The sequence below is a fragment of the Macrobrachium rosenbergii genome, chromosome 3, assembly GCF_040412425.1.
Source record: "Macrobrachium rosenbergii isolate ZJJX-2024 chromosome 3, ASM4041242v1, whole genome shotgun sequence".
Taxonomy (NCBI): domain Eukaryota; kingdom Metazoa; phylum Arthropoda; class Malacostraca; order Decapoda; family Palaemonidae; genus Macrobrachium; species Macrobrachium rosenbergii.
The window spans coordinates 60,492,967-60,511,985 of record NC_089743.1 but is presented as its reverse complement, the minus strand read 5'-3'; the positions used below and the strand labels follow the sequence as shown (position 1 = coordinate 60,511,985).

Sequence of the window (19,019 nt, the reverse complement as noted above, 5' to 3'; positions counted from 1 at the left end):
CCAGCAACTGAAAAGGCCCCTCAGCCAAAGCAGAGGGAAAAGACACTTAAGACTGACCATGCAGTTGCTCAGAGGGCCATGAAAACAAGTGCTTACAGCAACCCCAGATACCAAGTCATGGTGAGAAGGTGTTTAGAGATCAAGTATAATCCCCCTCTCTACCCATGGACCTAGAATTGGTAACATGACCCTTCGTGTAGATCCCAGCAACACTCCAGGCCAGTAGGTGAGCATGTTAGTGTCCTATGTGAAGCAATAATGGACTGAGGATAACCTGTAATGGCACTGAGCACAGTCATGCGCATAATGGTCTACGGACTGGTCACAAGCTCATCCTTGGACATACCACGCCAGGTTCCAAGTAACTGGGTAGGTCAAAAGTTTGGAAAAGTACAGTCTTCCCTATGTACCTACCTCAGAAGTATGAGCATGAGAAGAGGCAAGGTCTGTCCTCCTCTCCCAAGACGGCTGACCAGGCCCGTGCACAGATTGAGTGACCAAGAGCAAGCTCATTAACTGTTCCACCCACTCCACCCATGGACAACTACTCCTCTGAACAGTTGGAGTGATCATTCTCATTCTTGGCATGAGAATGATATTAGTGCAAACTTCCTACTGTTTGAGCGGGCTACCTTCTCAGCCTTTTTTCAGTATTTTCACTGGTCTGCAGACCGGAAAGGAAAGGAGGAGATAGAAAAAAGAGGAAGAAGAGAAGGGCAAAGAGCACTTGTGTTTCTTCACCCTCTTACAACCATGGACCTCGTCAACTTCTCCCCTGTCACTACAGGATAAGCTCTGGCAGGTATCCCTGAAGGACCAGGAATTGTAACAGGAACAAATGGAACAGCAACAGTGATCTCAATTGAATGGACTGTTTGCCAAGATTAAGGCAGATTTTGAGTTCTTGGCTGTAGTACAGGCAGTCCCCAGTTTACAACGGGTTCTGTTCCTATGCCATGTCGTAAGCCAAAAAATCGCCAAAAATCCTAAGAGAACCTTACTTTTAATGCTTTGGGTGTATTGAAAACGATGTAAACTGCATTTTTATTGAGTTTTTCATCAAAAAACCTCCAAATTTTGATTCTGCTGTTTTGTAGCCATATTCCGTGGGATTGGCGTCGTAAGCGACGTAACCCCAGAACATGCGTTGTAAACCGGGAAATAATTTCTGATTAATGTATTTGAAAAGCGTCGTAACCTCGGAACGTCGTAAGCCGGACCCGTCGTAACCCAGGGACTGCCTGTACAGCTAGTGTCTTGTCAGAAAGTTTTGGTTTGAAGAAATGGATGCACAGTATTTTAAAGATTTAGCTCATTCTATGCCAAAAAGATTAAGAGATGTACTTAAAAATAATGGACGAATGTCAAAATATTGAATAAAAGGTAATAAAACAAAAACTTTGCTATTATTTTCCATTTTTATAACATTGTTCTGATTTTTTTTTTCATTTAAATGAGGTGTTCAGAGTTTTTTTTGCTGTGACTGTACTCCTTCAAATTCAGGAGCCAATTCAATCCATGCAAAAGCACAGTATGTCAGGGGTTTGGGCCCTTCCATCGCTTTCAAAAAGAACTTTTTGGTTCAAAGGATTTTAAAGGCTGGTGCATGGCTATGCAAAACCACCTTCACATCCTTCTATCTGCGAGACGTTGCCCACAGGTCCTTGGACACTTCCTCCTTGGGTCTGGTGATGGCTGCTCAACAAGTTGTGTAGCTCATCCAGTGACCCTAGTGGGACAGTTTGTATCTTACCTAAGGTGTTGGTTTTGAAAGTGAGAGTGAATGAGATGACTGGTCTTCTTCCTTTCTCTTTCTTTTTTCTCCTCTACCTGTGGGCAGTGGAGAGATTTTATCCATCATACCCTGGAACTGATCAGATACAGGTGAGTGAGCCGCATTCCATTAGTTTTAATTATTTGTTCCTGCACAATATAAACTATATGTGGAAGCAAGTCCCTTCCTCTCTCTTACAAGGGGAGAGAGGGAATGACAACAAACAAGGGGTTGGTGGTTAACGTGAATATGTTGTCTCCGACAAGGCATATGAATGCTTCCTATGTCCTACTTTGGCCAGGAAGTGAGCCAGGGGGAGCTGAACCTCAAGTCGGTTCAGGGGCTCTCTCTATCCTCCTCCAAGTGTAAGTCTCCTTTATGTTAAGACCAAAGGTTTGTTCTGTACTGTATATGAATAAATGACAAATTTTAAATCAATTTGTATTTTTCATAACTAACAAACCTGCAGTCTTAACATATATTGCCCACCTCAAGCCACCCCTCATACAATTACCTCAGATAAGGAAACATGCGATGGAGCCAAGATGGGGCGAGGGAGATCAGTGGAGCCTCCTCCTCACCGCCATCTTGGCTAGCTCCTGTTTCCACTAAATTCCTTGTACTTTTTTAAGTGGACTCCAGCAGGCGCTAGAGAATTTTCCCATATGTTAAGACCGCAGGTTTGTTAGTTATGAAAAATACAAATTGATATAAAACTTGTCATATTTTAATAGATGCATCCCCCATTAACCCATGGTGCCTTCAGCAATTCCTTTAACTCATTGGGATGTCTCAGAGTAATTTGAACAGCAGAAGCAGTGAAAGCAGAGACAGATTGTCCAATGGTCTGTCCCAGGTGAATCAATGTTTGTTATCATCTGGCCTGAGTATATCCTCCTTGGACTGAGCAGTTGGAGACAAGGACAGACGCTGTCCCAGTGGAAGAGTATGAATTATTACAGGGATCATTGTTTAAGACCAGTTTGGGAGAATGGAGGCTCTATTCATCAGCTTCCTCTTGGACTCGTATTTCTCTCACTGGGTAGGTGACCAAGAGACACTGCAATTCAGAGATTTTTTATGCTCCTGTCCCCTGCAAAAATAGCACATGGAATGAGGGTCAGTGTTCACTGGTGATAAAAGCTGCTCATACACTTGGACATGCCTTGAACATCTTTGCTGATCAAACTACCTAACAGGAGAAAAGTCAAGCACCATCATTTGCAACAGTCATGCACATTACCAAAAGACACACCAAAATCGTGAACAGGTGTCAAAAGAGGTCAAGTAAAGTACTTCAAAAACAGCTGCCATGTTTGAAGCCCTGCAGCAGTGAAGATTCATGAATAGTAGTGCATCTAAAGAAAAAGAGGCCAGCAGCTGAATGAGTGGGTTGGATCCCCACCCCCTTACTTAAACTAGTTAACTACCTTGTTACCAAGCTTCAACGACTATACCACTAATTTTCTCACAAGGTATTGTATCCTTGTAGGAGCAAAAATTAATTTTTGTTTAGAAACTGGAGTATATCCATGAAAACCAAAGGTGTGGTCATTTTTACAATTTCTATGCATTGCAAGATAGAGGTGTCTTATATGTTCTTGATGTACTGTATTTAACAGAGTACAATACTGTACATGAAGGATATTTATTCCCCATTTATTGACACTAAATTTATGTACAGTACACTATATAGGTTTAAAATATGTAAAAGAGTTAACCACATTTTTGATAAGTCAGAAATTAAATTCTTTGCTTTCCTTGAAAAATGATATTGGACAGAGTGAAAGAATAGTATCAGTTGTACTGTATAATTGCATTTTGAGTTATAAAAATCAAAACTTAATTACCCTTTGATGAAATTTCATATTTTGTTTGTGATTTGTTAATGCACCTGTAAATTAACCGTTGGCCATTTTAAATTTTAGAGACAACAGTGCAGCTAGATGATGTGTAAAATTTTTTTTAGTAAAATAAAGTCTAAGTTACTTGAGTAATTTTCAGTTAGCCTAATGAAAATATTTGCATGTGGGTATGGTGCAATGCAGTGATTTTGAGTGCATGAAACTTTCAGGAGATAAAGGCAGTGGGATGAGTGATTCCGATCCAGACTTTTGGGATTTGGGACAAGATGAGCCCCGAGCCAACCAGAGAAGGAGGGCTAGAGGAAAGAAGAGGTGCGTAAATTGTGTATAGATTTTTATTCCATTAGTAGGTCTTACTTTTCATTTTGGGTGTAACAGATTTGCAGTTGAATTCTGTTATTTTTTGTGACTTTCTTGTATTCTCTTTATCAGGATTTTTATTTAAAATTGTTTATATAACTAAAGTGTGTTAACACTGAAGCTCTGACATGATGTACAGTATGGAAAAACTGTTATGTTCATAAATAAGCAAACCCTCAGTTTTATGTATGCATATCTTTTAGTGCACAATTTTTAGCTGAAAGATGAAACTAAAAACAAACTTCTCTTCCTCCTAGTTGGTCACACTTACTGTACAGTAAATGAGGCCTCATGTAAGTGTTGGTCACACTTACTGTAAATGAGGCTCATGATCAACCATAGTTAACATGGTAACTTGTGCTCTGAATAATTTGTTTTCTTCATCATCTTTCACCCTGGTATTAATTAGTAGTCTTTCTGTTGTTGTGTACTTTTTTCATTATTGTGGCAGAATAATATTCAACAGCTTTTCTTGTAGGGGATAGGTTTTCTGTGTTCTGTAGATTTCTAGTTTATCATAGATTAGCCAGGAAGCACAGCCTATGCCCCTTCAGATGTTGCTTATTCATAGTGAGGTTACCCAATAACTTGCTTGAGGTTATTAAAATGTCTTTTCAAAAAATACCAAAATCAAATATTTTTTTGCCAATCACCACCAAAACCAATGGCCAGAAATCCTACCAGTATCAGCTGTGAACAGCAAAGTATGGTTAATCATTTCTCATATTGCGTTAGTGTTTCATGTTGCACAATTTCAAAGGAAATAATCTGGAGTGAACTACATTTTCTATTTGGAAGACTACCATCAGTTTTTATAATGCAAAACTTGTATTTCATATAAACCCATTAATCATATATATTCCTTATTTTTCTGGTCTAAAAAATTTCAGATTTATGACTTGATTCTATGGAGAAAAAAAAAGAGTTCTGTACTGTGCAATCTTTCTTCTCAGTGTAGAAATGTAACCAGCTCACATTTATGTGAAACTGAATACAAGAAAGCAAGTCCATGGGAATGGGAGGAGGGCACTTACTATATGATTGGTGAGTTTGTAGAAAAGAACATTTGTGTAATAACAAATCCATAACTTGTACCGTAGTGCCATTGCTTATCATGAAATGTTCCTAGACAAAACCTCTCCAGAGGATGATGAAGAAGAGTACCAGCTTCTGTTAAGTGAATAGTACATGTACACCCGCTGCCCATTAAGTCTCAGCTGACAACCTAGCCGATTGATCACTTGTTTGTGTGTGCACAAATATTCCCAAGATATCTTAAATGAAATTTGTTCCCACAAAGTTTACAAACCCTTTACTTATATAGGAGTACGTAACTTCAAAATGCATGTTGTATTGGTATTGTTGTTGAGACTGTTAAGAGGGTAGTTATTGGTAAGCTCTGTGGGGGTGGGGGTTCAAGTCACTCACCTTGCTGATCCCTCACTTTTCCTTCTGCTGCTGTGAAGTTAACATGCCACTGCTATGCAATACTCACATCAGTTTTCCGAGACGGTATTTTGCCCTGGGTGATTTTTGTTGTTGTTGCCTTTTTGTGTTTTTCAGTGTCTTTGATTGTTTTTGAGACTAGGTCAGACTTGGGGAGATATTCTAGCATGGGAGTGTATGTCACAGGCTTATCCCTCACAAAAAAAAAACATTAGCCTTACATATGTAGTAGTTTTTGCATGGTAAAGGATTGTTCTAAGGATCTTTCATGCAAGGACCGTGGAGGATGGGCTGCTATTAATGGATCATCCCTAAATGGAAGAGGAGCAAATTGCCATGTTTCACTAGGTATTATTACACTTTCTTAAATTCCAAAGAGCTCTACTGGTGCCACACTTGCTAGTGCTTTGACCTGTGCTATTGAGTCCAGTTCCTGTTAGTCTCCATTTGATAGACAGTCCAGGGTCATACCATTGGGATCATTAAGTTATCCTTCCTCCCTCTCCTTCTGCAGTGTCCCTAGTGGTTTATTGGTGAGCAATCTTCTGGTGCCATGATCCTGATCGTTCTTTGGAGGTAAAAGTAGAGATTTCTGCCTCTTTATTCAGGGTGAGATGAGACATTGTTGTCTACTTTTACTGCTGGTATTGTGACTCCTTGGGCCCACAAGCTTCCCTGACCATACCCTCAGCAGTAGAGGAGGGAAACAGCAAGAGAAGTCTTCATCAAGACTGGGGAGTGCATGTTGTTTGCTTCTCCTTCATTAGGCTTGTTGTCTTCCTTCTCTCCCCCCATGCTCGTTTGACTCTTGGTCCCTAGGTCATAGGAAGAGAGATCAAAAGTCTTCTCATGGGGCAGAGATCACTCCCTTTTGCTGAAAGATCCCTTGGGTGGCAGACAGCTGTTCTCCTGCACCTGGTTAGGAGAGCAATATGTCCACATCAACATCCAATGACAGCCAAGTGGGTTTTGGTTCCCAACAAATGGAGGCAGATCATTCAAGGTTCGCTCCCCAACACCTGGTACTAGTTCAAGCTGTGCTTTTTGGATAGTTGGGCCTTTGATGGTAGACAGGGACATGGACCATAATTGACCATTCTTGTCTTCATCCTTCCTCTCCAGGGTTTGGTTGACATCCTTCCATTCTAGTGAGCCTTCCCTTTGTTGGTCTGAGTCTCCTTTCCGTTCTACTTTGATGGAAAAACTCTCTTTCTGAGATGGAGCCACATCGGATCAGACATGAGAGGCACTTCTGCTACATCACTGAGGTCATTTGTGGATGCAGTAGCCTAAAGGAGGCTTCAGTACTGCTTTAAGACATTGCTTCTTCAATTGGGCAAACCTTCTCAGAAACTTTGTCATTGTTTTAGCAGCCTTGGTCCTTAACAGGGGAAGAACAACATGCTGAAGGAGTCAGAGGCTCTCTCCTGCAGGCAGATCCAACAGTCTTGCTGGAGCAGCTTTAAGCAAACTTGATCATGTTTTCCTCCATTGAAGCTTGTTGGTGTGTTGCCTAGCATTTCATGTTTAGTCCAGCACTTGGAGGTTTGGGAATCCCTTTTGCTCTCATTTTTCCAGAGTTTGCAGTGAAAACTTAGAACCTATCAGTCTTGTGAAAGATTGAGAAGCTTTCAGTTTCCACCCTCCAGGACTTTGTTAGGAGACCAGAATGAGATGTTTTTGTGCCAAGTGCAAGCCCTGTGGCACTTTGCTAAGAGAACCTGACCTCTTAGTTCAGTGTTGGTGTATCTTTGTAGTACCTTCAGACTCAAGAAGGTGTCCAAGAGCATCCATTCTTTGTGGCTTTGTGAAACAAACAAATGTACAGTTCATCTTGCAAGGAGGACAGTCCTTCTAGCCAAATAAAGAAACTTTTGGGTTTCACGGGTAACAAGGGCAAGTGTCAGGTGGCACCAAGCTACTTTCACCTCAATTTACTGTAGGGACATGACAGCACAAGGCTGGAGGTTGAATGGGAAAGCACTTGGCTTCACTCTTTCTCTCCTTTCTTGCTGTTTTTCCTCCCTCTGCAAGGTAGCAGTTCAAGTACATGCTGAAGGCTAGTTCAGGGAGACTTCACAATTGAGCATCCTGTCTTAAGCCTTTGGTTCATTAAGTGGGACTCCCTCTGCGTTACCTTTTAACCAGATGTTAACTGCCTTCCAACTTGTCCTCCCTTTTATAATCATAGAGCACTCTAAAGTTTTCCTGGAATAAGAGTACATACCCGTACATATGGTACTCTGGCTCAGGACCCTGTCAGTCATATGTGTGATTGTATAGGAAGTTACAGGAGTCATTTGGTCCTCTGCTCATTATCATGACTGGAACATGGCATTTCCAGGAGATTCAACTTGCTAGTCAGTTGAGAGACTATCCTCCCACCTAAGAGTGAGTCTCCTATATAAAAGGTGATGGATTGTATTTCTGTAGGAACAAGTGTAAAATTTTTAAAGTAATTTGTATTTTTCCTAGATATACAAACCAGAGTATTTTATCATAATCCATCCTCAGTCACCCCCATAGTGTCTGATGCTGAAGGAAATAGTACTGCATACAGCAAATGAGTGGGGGACTCCACCCACTCACCTGCCTACCACCAATTAATCTCTTTGTTCACAGCTTCAGTAACCATTTCAAGCTCACTCGGAGGAATGCTCATACATGGAAGGCTCTAGTTTATGTACCTAGGAAAAATAAAAATTAGTTTTAAATTTTAATATATTCTTGAAAGGTCCATGAGGTCCTTTGTAAACAAATATTGTAAAAAACTACCTGAATAACAAGTATTCAGTTTACCATTGCTCTCTATGATACTTCTACTTTAACAACATATGTACTGTATTCAAAAGGCTCCTCATGCAGATCAAGACTCAATTTGTTAAGTAGCTTATGATATTAAACATTTGTGCTTGATAAGAAGCTAGAACCCTTTCTAACAATTCTTTAAGATTTGCATAACTTAAATTGTGTGATTCTAAGGAGTTTAATATAATCAAAGCTCTTCCAATCACATGCTATTTTGACTTTTAACATCTCCTAATCTGGACAACAAACTGTATTTGTTAATGAAAGCTTCAAATAGGATAAGAAATTTGGTAAACTCTTCAATGTCACTTCTACAAAAATGAGAAAAAGGGCTGGCTGGGCAAACCTGCAGTGCATGAGATGGCAGTGATGAATGTGGATACAGCATATTCCTTTTTATGATAATCATAAGTTTTTGTTTTAAGCAGTTTCCATTATCAGTAGTTTCTTATTTTTTAAATGTAGTTTTACCATCAAGTTCTTTTAAATGGGCATTGCAGTACTATTTTATATGCTGCCTCTATTTTAAAAAACTGATCATGTTTACTGTAAGTGTCAAAGTTTCTCTAACGAATTTAAGAGTATTTAGCAACATTTTTAGACACGACATCTTAGACTTTATTTAAAGTGATTTACAGAGGTGTCAGGGTAGCTTTTGGAAATTAGGCAAAGTTTTTCATGCTAAAGTGGTTGAAATGTAAAAATTCACTGTATGTTTCTGAAATGTAGTTTGTATATTTTTATGTTTTTCTCAATGCAAATTAGAGCCTTGAATTTGTGTATGTTCAAACATTACTTAAAGTACACAGGTAGCTCGCATAGTCTATAGTTTGAGGATTACATTCTGTGCTTTTTGCCTTGTCACCATCTTTAGTGTATCTTGATTCAGTTTGTGAGGCTGTATGTAAGAATCAGATTTGTCCATTTTATTTGCATATGTAAATGTCCATTGCAGCAGGAGCAGAGAAAGATGGAGCTCCTTTGCCTTCTCAGGGGTATATTTTCCATATGTGATCTGTCTAGCCCTTCAAGTGTTAACCTTAACACATCTAACAAGGTTCTGTTTCTTTAATAAAGCCTTGCTACTCCAAGGTCTTCCATCTTACTATGTGGTGGTGGCATATCTCAACACTTGTTCATTATATCTTCATTACAACAAGAAGCTCTTTCCACTTAAATAGCCATTCATACCAATTTAAACTAGTGAGTTGGGTGTAAAAATAAATGAAAACCAAAAATTTGGTATTTAATTACAAACTTAGCAGCTTACCAGAAGTGCTCACTACCCATTACTGCTCTATTTGTACTTAGCCCATACAATACAAGGAGTGAGCTAATTCACTACATGGGGTGTTGATGTACATGGATATATTTGTGTGGCCAGGTGAGTGGGAATAGTGTTCTTCTCTTGTAGAATGTTTGATGGAGCTGCTGAACTACAGACAGGCTAATGTAAACTGAAAGATTTGTATTAAAAATAAGCTTAATTTGTTTATGATTTTTGTTGTACATTATATGGACACAAAATTTGAAGTAATTATATTCAAGTTTCCACAAATAAGAAATCTTATTGTACTTTTTACTTAGAATTTCTGATTCCCAGCCTCTCTCAATGGATTTTCCTTCATGCACTTCAACATGCTAAGACAACAATGTTTGTGATGTTCTGAATGAAAGGTTGGCTAATGATGGATACTCACTTGAAAAGGAAACTTAGAGGATTTTTAATTGTTTCCATGGCCATTCTTAGTTAACACCATATTGTACCCAGAAGTACAGTATAGCATAATGAAATTGGGGTGTATTTATGGAACAAAAATTATTTCACCTATGTCTTGCATGAACCATGTGCTTTTGACCAGTATTATGATATAATCATCCTTTTGAAATAACATTTTTTTATTTTGCAGCAAAGGCTTTCCAGATTTCCCTATAAATGTACCTGATAATGTGGATAAGGGTTTTAGCTCCAGTCCACAAAGTAGCCATGAAAACAATGGTAAAACGATCCCAAATTATGTAAAAAGTATTGGAAACCAAAAAGAAAGTGATGCTCAGCTTATAGAAAATGCTGATCACAGCAGTAGTGAGGATGATGAAAAAGAGAGTCAAGAAGAAGAAGAAGGAGAAGGAACTGAGGAGGAGGAATCAGTTGATGATGACTCTGAAAGTAACACAGATGAAGAGGAGGAAGTGGAGGAGGAAGAAGACATTGCGAGCAACCACAATGATATAAAAGATGAAGTGGAAACTAGAAGCAGCAGTGAGTCCAGTAATCGCACTAGCCTTTTAACTGGATCAGATCTCCCCCAAGACTCACCAAAAGAAGCCATCTTGACAGATGAGTCTGCCAAGAGTTCCAAAGGTTCTCTTAGTGGTGAGTGGAAACAAAGGTTTTATTGTCTTACAAAATATAATTTTTTAAGAATAATTTGATTTTTAAATAAAAAATCATTACTTTAACACATCCGTTCACTTGTACAAGAAATAGATCAAGTGGCTCAAGTTGACCGGTGCGGTACTGCCTGCATCCCCCACAGTCTCTGATAGGTTACCAAATCATTTGTTGTGTAGTTGAATCTAGTTGTAACAGAGCCAGGGGATCAAAATGAGAGCATTTCTGTTTTATTGAAAATATAAATTTTGTTAGTGAAAAAAATCTATTTGTTTCTTTGCAGACCCATTACCTAAATAAAGCCTAAATAGGAACTTAGATCAAAGGCACACTGAGCTGCTGACATTGTGAAGGCAAAAAATGGGCTTGAAGGGACAAAGGAGCTCCTGGTTGGCAATTTGTAAAGAAACCCAAAGCTCCAAAAGGAACAGCTCAAGAATTTGGTTGGAATCCTAGTTGAATAAACTAGGCTGAATATAGGAATGGGTGGGAGAGAGGTCCGCCCCAAAAAATGTGAAATAACTTCTCAAAAAGGAGCTAAATTTTGACATTTAAGGATATGAAGAATATGAATTTGTAAAGTAGCATCGTATCCTGAAGTTGTCACAAGCTCCTAATGAAGAAAGTAGCCTCTCAGCTTGAAGTGCTGGCTGAAGTTGAGTAAACTGCGAGTTTCCTGTATTAGCACAGGAAGTGAAGTCATCAAAGTTGAAGTCAGGTAAAGCAAAAATTACCTGCTTTAGCCAAAAAGTAGTGTCTCATTTTGGGAGGGCCTCTTCAAGGGAATGAAGGTGATAAAATTCACTGATTGATTTACTTTAATCAGAGATGAAGGAGGTGAATCTTAGCAGCAAGTAAACGTGGGGGTGATAAGTGTCCTGGTTGCTTTAATCATAAAACACTCCCATGGGATCTGTCTCAAAAGGAATCCCATCTGCAGAGGCTGTACGCTGCTAGATCTGCTGTAGTCAGAGAGCGTGAAGACAAGATTCCTCTATTGAAGAGGCTCCTGAGAACAAGAGGTCAGTGGTTCCAATAAAATATTGTTTGAGCTGGCTTAGAAGTCCAAATGCAGTGTTCTAACTATCATAGAAAAGGTTCAGGACTGACAAGACCCTCAACTCACTTTTGTTTGTGCATAATTCCTACAGTAAAACAGATCAAACTGTTGGTCAGATCCAGTGTCTCTTGCAGAGGAACCCAAAACAGGAAGGGCAGTCAACTCACACCTGAGGTGATCTGGGTCTTGTTGGCTGGTTATGGTCTTCTGACAGCATGGGCCTTAGTTCAAATTGGGATAAGTAATTAAAGTGATTAAGAGGCTTAATATGGATCTCTTTATCAGGTCACTCTAGCAAAACTTGTTCCCTCTGCTTGAAATTTGATGATCTGATCCCACTGAGTGTAGAAAGAAAGCATAACACCAAAAGTATGGAGACTTAAGGCAAGCACATTTTTTTTCGTTCCAAAATGCAGTGATTATCCTTTGCATTGATTACTTGAAGGCAGGTGACTAGTATCATAAAAGGCTTGTACTTTACCTCCTCAGTGTCTGCAAAGGACCTGAATGTATTAGGGATGGAGAAGGTGTGATGTCATCAAGGGTTAATCTGTAACAAAGTGAGTTGCCTAACTCTGGGGACACTGATGAGGAGAGTGAGCATTTGGCATCAGAAGAAACTAAGCAGATAATCTTTTGGGTTGTGGTTTTGATGCAGATTTTTATATTGTTTGGCAATTGCCTTGGCTTCTCTCTCAGAAAATCCTTTCTTTCTGAGCTCTTGCTGGATAACCTCTTGTTGGAAGATCTAGCACGTGAAGGTTCTTATTAAACTTTGGAAATGCAGTTTTGTCAGCAGGAAAGTTTCTTATTCTTTTCACCAGTAAGATGAAAAATTCCAAAAACTGTTCCAGATTCAGCCAGGTTACATTAAAGTTTCTCAAAGTCATTACTTTGTCCAGAGCTTTCCTAATTACTGCAAAATGGGGAAATGAATGACCCTTGGTGTTGTCCCTTGAATGCAGGAATGTATCCACCTTCCAGGAGGTCAGATTTAGTAGGACTAAGCATTACACTGGTAACTTCATGTTGCTGCTGGTGGCAAACAAATTCACCATTGGGGATCACCATGGTTGCCACATGGTATTGTATCAATGCAAGTCAGATATCAGTTGTCGATGACTGCCATTATGGCTAGCTGTTATGGAGTCAGGCGAAAGTTGAAAGATATTTCAAACCAAATATTGCTATTTTTAGAGTAAGCAGGCAGGGCTAGTGTGGGCTTTTGCTAAGTTATCTGATTTATTTCAGTGGGAGGGGTTTACACATTTTTGAAACTAGAAATGACAGCTGATTACAGTATACCCTAAAATTTCATTCTTATTCAAGGGCATTTAAGGTGTCTAATCCTTAGAAGTTTTTAAATGTTTGGTATGATTTATATTTTAAGGTGAAGACTTTTAAAACTGTTTGGATTCAAGTAACCCGTTCCCCTCTTATTTGATCAGCTATTAAAATATTACAGGATATAATACAGAATTTATATAATGATGACAGATGTAAAACATTTCTTTCTCTCCCACTTCTGTTGCTGTTCAAGCTGATATTTGAGGATAAATTTTAATGTCTCGTTTATACATATGGCTATGTTCATGATGTCATAGTGTGAACATGACATTCCTTGAAATTTTTACCGATAAAGTAAAGCCAACCTTTAAGAAAAATTTGTTGTCTTTTAAAAGATTCTTCTTTTTAATGACAGAATCTCGTTGGGTTGTAGAAGAGTACCTGTTACCTCCGCAGCAAAAGCTAAAGCTTGCTTTGTATCGTGGTAGAAAACTGTTAGCAGCTAAGGAGGCTGACAGTGCCGTCCGAGAGTTTGTCCGAGCTCAAGCCCTTGCCAGGATTGTCCATGGAGATCAGCATTGGCGATACTGTCGTTGTAAAGTCTTTCTTGCTCAAGCATATTTATATCTTAAGGTACTGAAATGTAGATTTTATTAGACATATATTTGGCATCTATTTTGGACCATACACATAACTGGTATACTGTACAAATTTCACTGACTGGAATTGTTTCTTAGTATATGCACAATACTCTGTCATTTTCAAATTTGATATGAGGAATACAGCTTACTATCTTGTTATTATCACTATTATTTTGTTTTTTAAATTCATATGTTTAAATATGCACAGTATTACTTTCTTGATTTGTCCAGGCTGTAGAGCAACATAGCTAACACCTTGTTATTAACACTTTCTTCTGCTTTTTGAAAAGATCTGCATATTAAATGCAAATTTATCTGCTTATTGTTATACTTGTTACCTTAGCTGTAAATTTTATGAATTTTAAATTCTTGGGCTTCATCTGTGGTATCCGACTTCTTACAGCTATAGGTAACATGATGGTAGTACCTCTAGGGATCCAGTATATTATAGCGTTCATTTATGGGTATGATGGTAATGTAAGCCATCATGGTGGGGGTGGGCTGGTGCCAACGCTAAGTACAAATACCTGCAATCAACGGGGATATGTATGGCAGAGTTAGTATTAATATAGACCTCTCCTCTTGACAGTTCAGTGGTCTAAAGCATCACTGAAGTCATTGGTACTTGCTGTTCGGTGGATCGAGTCTGGCAGGTGACGAACCACTTATCAATTATAATTCCCCTTTAGTGTTATTTCCAAGGTAGAGTGAATTGGATATTTAACATCTGAAGCATAATGTTTGTTTATACGTATATGTTATATACGTATATAAACAGTAATACCTCGAACTTACGCGAGGTTAGGTTTAAGGTGAGGATTCACGTAAGTTTGGTAAGTCACTAAAAATTCTAATACATATAGTAAATGCTTATTCCTGGAGTTTAAATCCCAAATATGACAAATTCATGCTCCCAAAAGCACTTTAATTACATTTAAAGTTTACCTTAATACTATACTGTAATTTATATTTCATTACAGTACTGAGAGAGAGAGAGAGAGAGAATGGGGGTTGCCCTTACGTTAAATATCTCATGAAATTTTTCATGAATTATTACAGGGACAGACAGAACAACATGAGAGAGAAAGAGAGAAGTTATTCTTACATTAGATATAAAAGATGGAAATTCGTGATTTATGAGAGAGAGATTTTTCAGTATCCATTGTAGGGTACATATTTTATTTGGTCATTGAGTGGGGAACACATTTGACCATTGAGTGGGCAATATTTTCTACCCTTTGCGGTCAATATGTCAAGATAATTTGACAGGTTACACCCCACCCTTGCTCCGAAGCTTTGGAGAAGACTGGGAATCGATATGTATTCTTTTAAAATTTTACATAATTTACTATAGAAATGCATAAATGTTGTAATTATATTATGGAAAATATGAAAAAATTAATAACAAAGTAACGTCATGTTTATCTATAAAACTACAGTATACAAAACAAACATATATGTTACATATGCATAAAAAATCTCTCATCTCAGTGATAGAGAGAGAGAGAGAGAGAGAACAAAAATACAACTTATACATCAAAGCAAATATTAAAGTACCAGAGAGAGAGAGATGTTTACATCAACAGCTGTTTTGCAATTTTAGTGTCACACAGTACAGTATTTACGTACAAAAATAAAAACAAGTAGAAAATGTGCCAAAGTTTCCTCTGCGCAATCGAGTTTTCTGTACAGTCGCTACAGTGTATAATCAAGGCCACCGAAAATAGATATGTCTTTCGGTGGTCTCAGTATACAGTAATGCTGTATGAGCCGCAACCCATGAAACTTTAACCACGGCCTGGTGGTGGCTGTCCTATATCATTGCCTGAAGTGCAATTATGGCTAAATTTAACCTTAAATAAAATAAAAACTACTGAGGCTAGCGGGCTACGATTTGGTATGTTTGATGATTGGAGGGTGGATGATCAGCATACCAGTTTGTAGCCCTCTAGCCTCACTAGTTTTTACGATCTGAGGGCAGACAGAAAAAGTGCGGACAGAATTAAATGTGGATGGACAGACAAAGCCAGCACAATAGTTTTCTTGTACAGAAAACTAATAATAATAATTTTCATGCCAATTTTACACAGAAAAGCGTGAAAACTTGTAAATTACATAAAAAATTAAACATAACCACTTCTCCAGGGTTTCTCGAGAATTTTGCAAATATTGCGTGTCCCTGAAAAAATCGCATATGCTGATTAGTTAGGTTCCAATGAAAAGTTATCATGTCTGTGAATTTGCGCAACTCCAAACGTGTAAGATCAGGGCATTACTTTATATATATATATATATATATATATATATATATATATATATATATATATATATATATATATATATAATCATGTCTGTAATTTGCTAACTCAAACGTGTAAGATCAGGCATTACTGTATATATATATATATATATATATATATATATATATATATATATATATATATATATATATATATATATATATATATATATATATATATATATATATATATATATATATATATATATATACGTGTAGACATCCGGGATTATATATGTAATCAACGGATAGGTTTGCTTAAAAAGCAAATGGATGTTACAGACTAAATACACACACAAAACAAAGCCACTACAACACCTTCTAAAAACATAAAAAACATCTCACACGTCTCGAACTCTCGCCATACCCGCGCAATAACTACTCGCTGCTGGGAAGAAAGGGCGTTGGGTCGGGTATGATACATGAAACATACGCTACCGGGGTCTAAGCGATGTCAGGTAGGGCAGCCGATCGAGACCACAGGTCTACCCCAAAGCCAAATCAAGAAGTCCTTCAAAAGAAGGCATCGTGCTTACCCCATACAAAAATGGGAAAAAGCACGTTAAAAAGAAGAAGAAGATATATATATATATATATATATATATATATATATATATATATATATATATATATATATATATATATATATATATATATATATATATATATATATATATATATATATATATATATATATATATATATATACTCCAAATATATAAGATCGGGGCATTATATATATATATATATATATATATATATATATATATATATATATATATATATATATATACACATACAGTAATGCCCCCGATCTTACACGTTTGAGTTGCAAATTCACAGACATGATATATATATATATATATATATATATATATATATATATATATATATATATATATATATATATGGACATATATATATATATATATGGAAATATATATATATATATATATATATAAAATATATATATATATATATATATATATATATATATATATATATATATATATATATATATATATATATATATATATATATATATATATATATATACAGTATGTATATATATATATATATATATATATGTTAGCGCTGATCCTCAGTTATCAGCGGTGCTGATCCTCGGTTATCGGTGGCGATAACCAGATACCGAGCTGATAACTGAGGATTGGCACTATTATCGCCGATTTTCGGTTGTCAGCGATTTTCGGTAATCGTCATACTGTCGGGAACGGAACCCTGCCGATTACAGGGGACTGCCTGTGTTTATATATATATATATATATATATATATATATATATATATATATATATATATATATATATATATATATATATATATATATATATATATATATATATATATATATATATATATATATATATATATATATATATATATATATATATATATATATATATATATATATATATATATATATATATATATATATATATATATATATACTGTATATATATACAGCATCAGCACGGCAATAACTGAGGATCAGCGCCAATAACCGGAGATCGGCGCCAATAACTAGGAATTGGTGTTGAAAATCCAGTTAACGTCGTCACTAAACAAGCACCGTAAAACTGGATTGCTGATAACTGAGGCTGCCAATAACCGGGAACTGCCTGTATGTATATACAGGTGGTCCCCGGTTAACAGTGGGCTCGGTTAACGGCGATCCTGTTTTACAGCGCTTGTCTAGCGACGAAAATCGCCGATTTCTGCTTGTTGGTGCCGATACATAGCGAACAGAGGCGGCGATAACCGAAAATCGGTACTTTTTGGTGCCAATAAGCCCCAAAAATCGCAGAGAAAGCGCCGAAAATCGCCAATTTTTGGTTATCATTACACCATCCGAACGAAACCCCTGCTGATAACCTGTTTATGTATACAGGCAGTCCCTGGTTATTGGCGGCCTCGGTTATCGGCAATCCGGTATATGGCGCATGTCTAGCGATGACGATAACTGAATTTTTGGCACCGATATGTGCCGATCTCTGCTTATCGGTGCCAATCTCTGCTTATCGGTGCCAATCTCTGCTTATCGGCGACGATCTCCGGTTATCAGTGCCGATCCCCTGGTTATTGGTGACGACCAGATTTTAGGCGCTGGAAGCGATCTACGGAAGATTGGATAATAATCAGCAAGTTTTCCCATGATGAGGCAGTAATGAATATCAGGCTACTATGCAAAGACAAATTGCAAAGTGCAATAGACGCCCAATTCTATTCAGCCACTTGGAATGCCCTAGGGGTAGAGGACGCCTTTGATGCCGTGAGAAAAATAACCACGAAGACAGCGAACAGAGCGGTTGTGTGGGATAAGTTCTTCACAGGAAGACAGAGAGAAGAAGAAATGGCAAAGGAATACATCCACAGGTGCCAGCGGGAGGCCCTCAAGTGTGCGTTTGTGTGCCCTAAGTGCAGAGAGGATTTATGTGAATATATGCTGGCAGGTAAAATTGTGAGCAGCATACGGAATCAAAAGTTAAAACAGGATATTTTAGAAAACTTTGAGAAGTACAATTCTGTTAGTGCAATCATAGCAACATGCGAGGCATTCTAGGAGGCAGTATGGGAATGCAGGGGAGCAAAGAGATTTCAATGAAGCGGGCATCGAGAAGGAGGAGGAATTGGCGTTGCCACTGGAAGAAGTAGCAGCAGTGAAGACAAATTACCAGAAAAAGAAGGAAGATGTGGTAAAATCGAGCTCCAAGGCAAGAGTGAAATGTGAGTTTTGCGGGATTGCGCACCTGAGGGGCCGTGCCAATTGCCCTGCTAGCTCTGCGGAAAAGCAGGACAATTTGCCAGTCGTTGCTATGGGAGCAAGAGTCATATGCTATCAAGGGCGCATTGGGTGGTAAGATAGGCACCATTGCTGCGAACAGAATTGACAGCAGACGACAGGCTATGTGGAAGACGACATCAGTGGCTATGAAGTCTGATCAAGAAGTGTTAAGTGTTGCGCTGCGTCATGCACACAACCAACCTTGAATGTCACTGTCTCGTGTGTTAAAGATAATAACAGTTGCATATTAGAAGCTGTAGCTGATACCGGTGCTGAGGTA

At 37.9% G+C, this 19,019-nt stretch overlaps 1 protein-coding gene across 3 annotated transcripts in view; it reads left to right on the top strand.

Moving 5' to 3' along the window:
* The window catches only part of LOC136856140 (tetratricopeptide repeat protein 23-like), a 125,695-nt gene that overhangs the window by 45,852 nt on the left and 60,824 nt on the right, over nt 1–19,019 (top strand). For all 3 annotated transcript variants that reach the window (XR_010858257.1, XM_067133799.1, XM_067133792.1), the window contains exons 2-4: nt 3,849–3,951; nt 10,164–10,630; nt 13,411–13,628. Coding sequence is in view for 2 of the 3 variants with exons in the window: in XM_067133799.1 (XP_066989900.1) it covers nt 3,866–3,951; nt 10,164–10,630; nt 13,411–13,628 (771 nt within the window). In the remaining variant the exon portion in view is untranslated. The remainder of the gene's footprint in view (nt 1–3,848; nt 3,952–10,163; nt 10,631–13,410; nt 13,629–19,019) is intronic.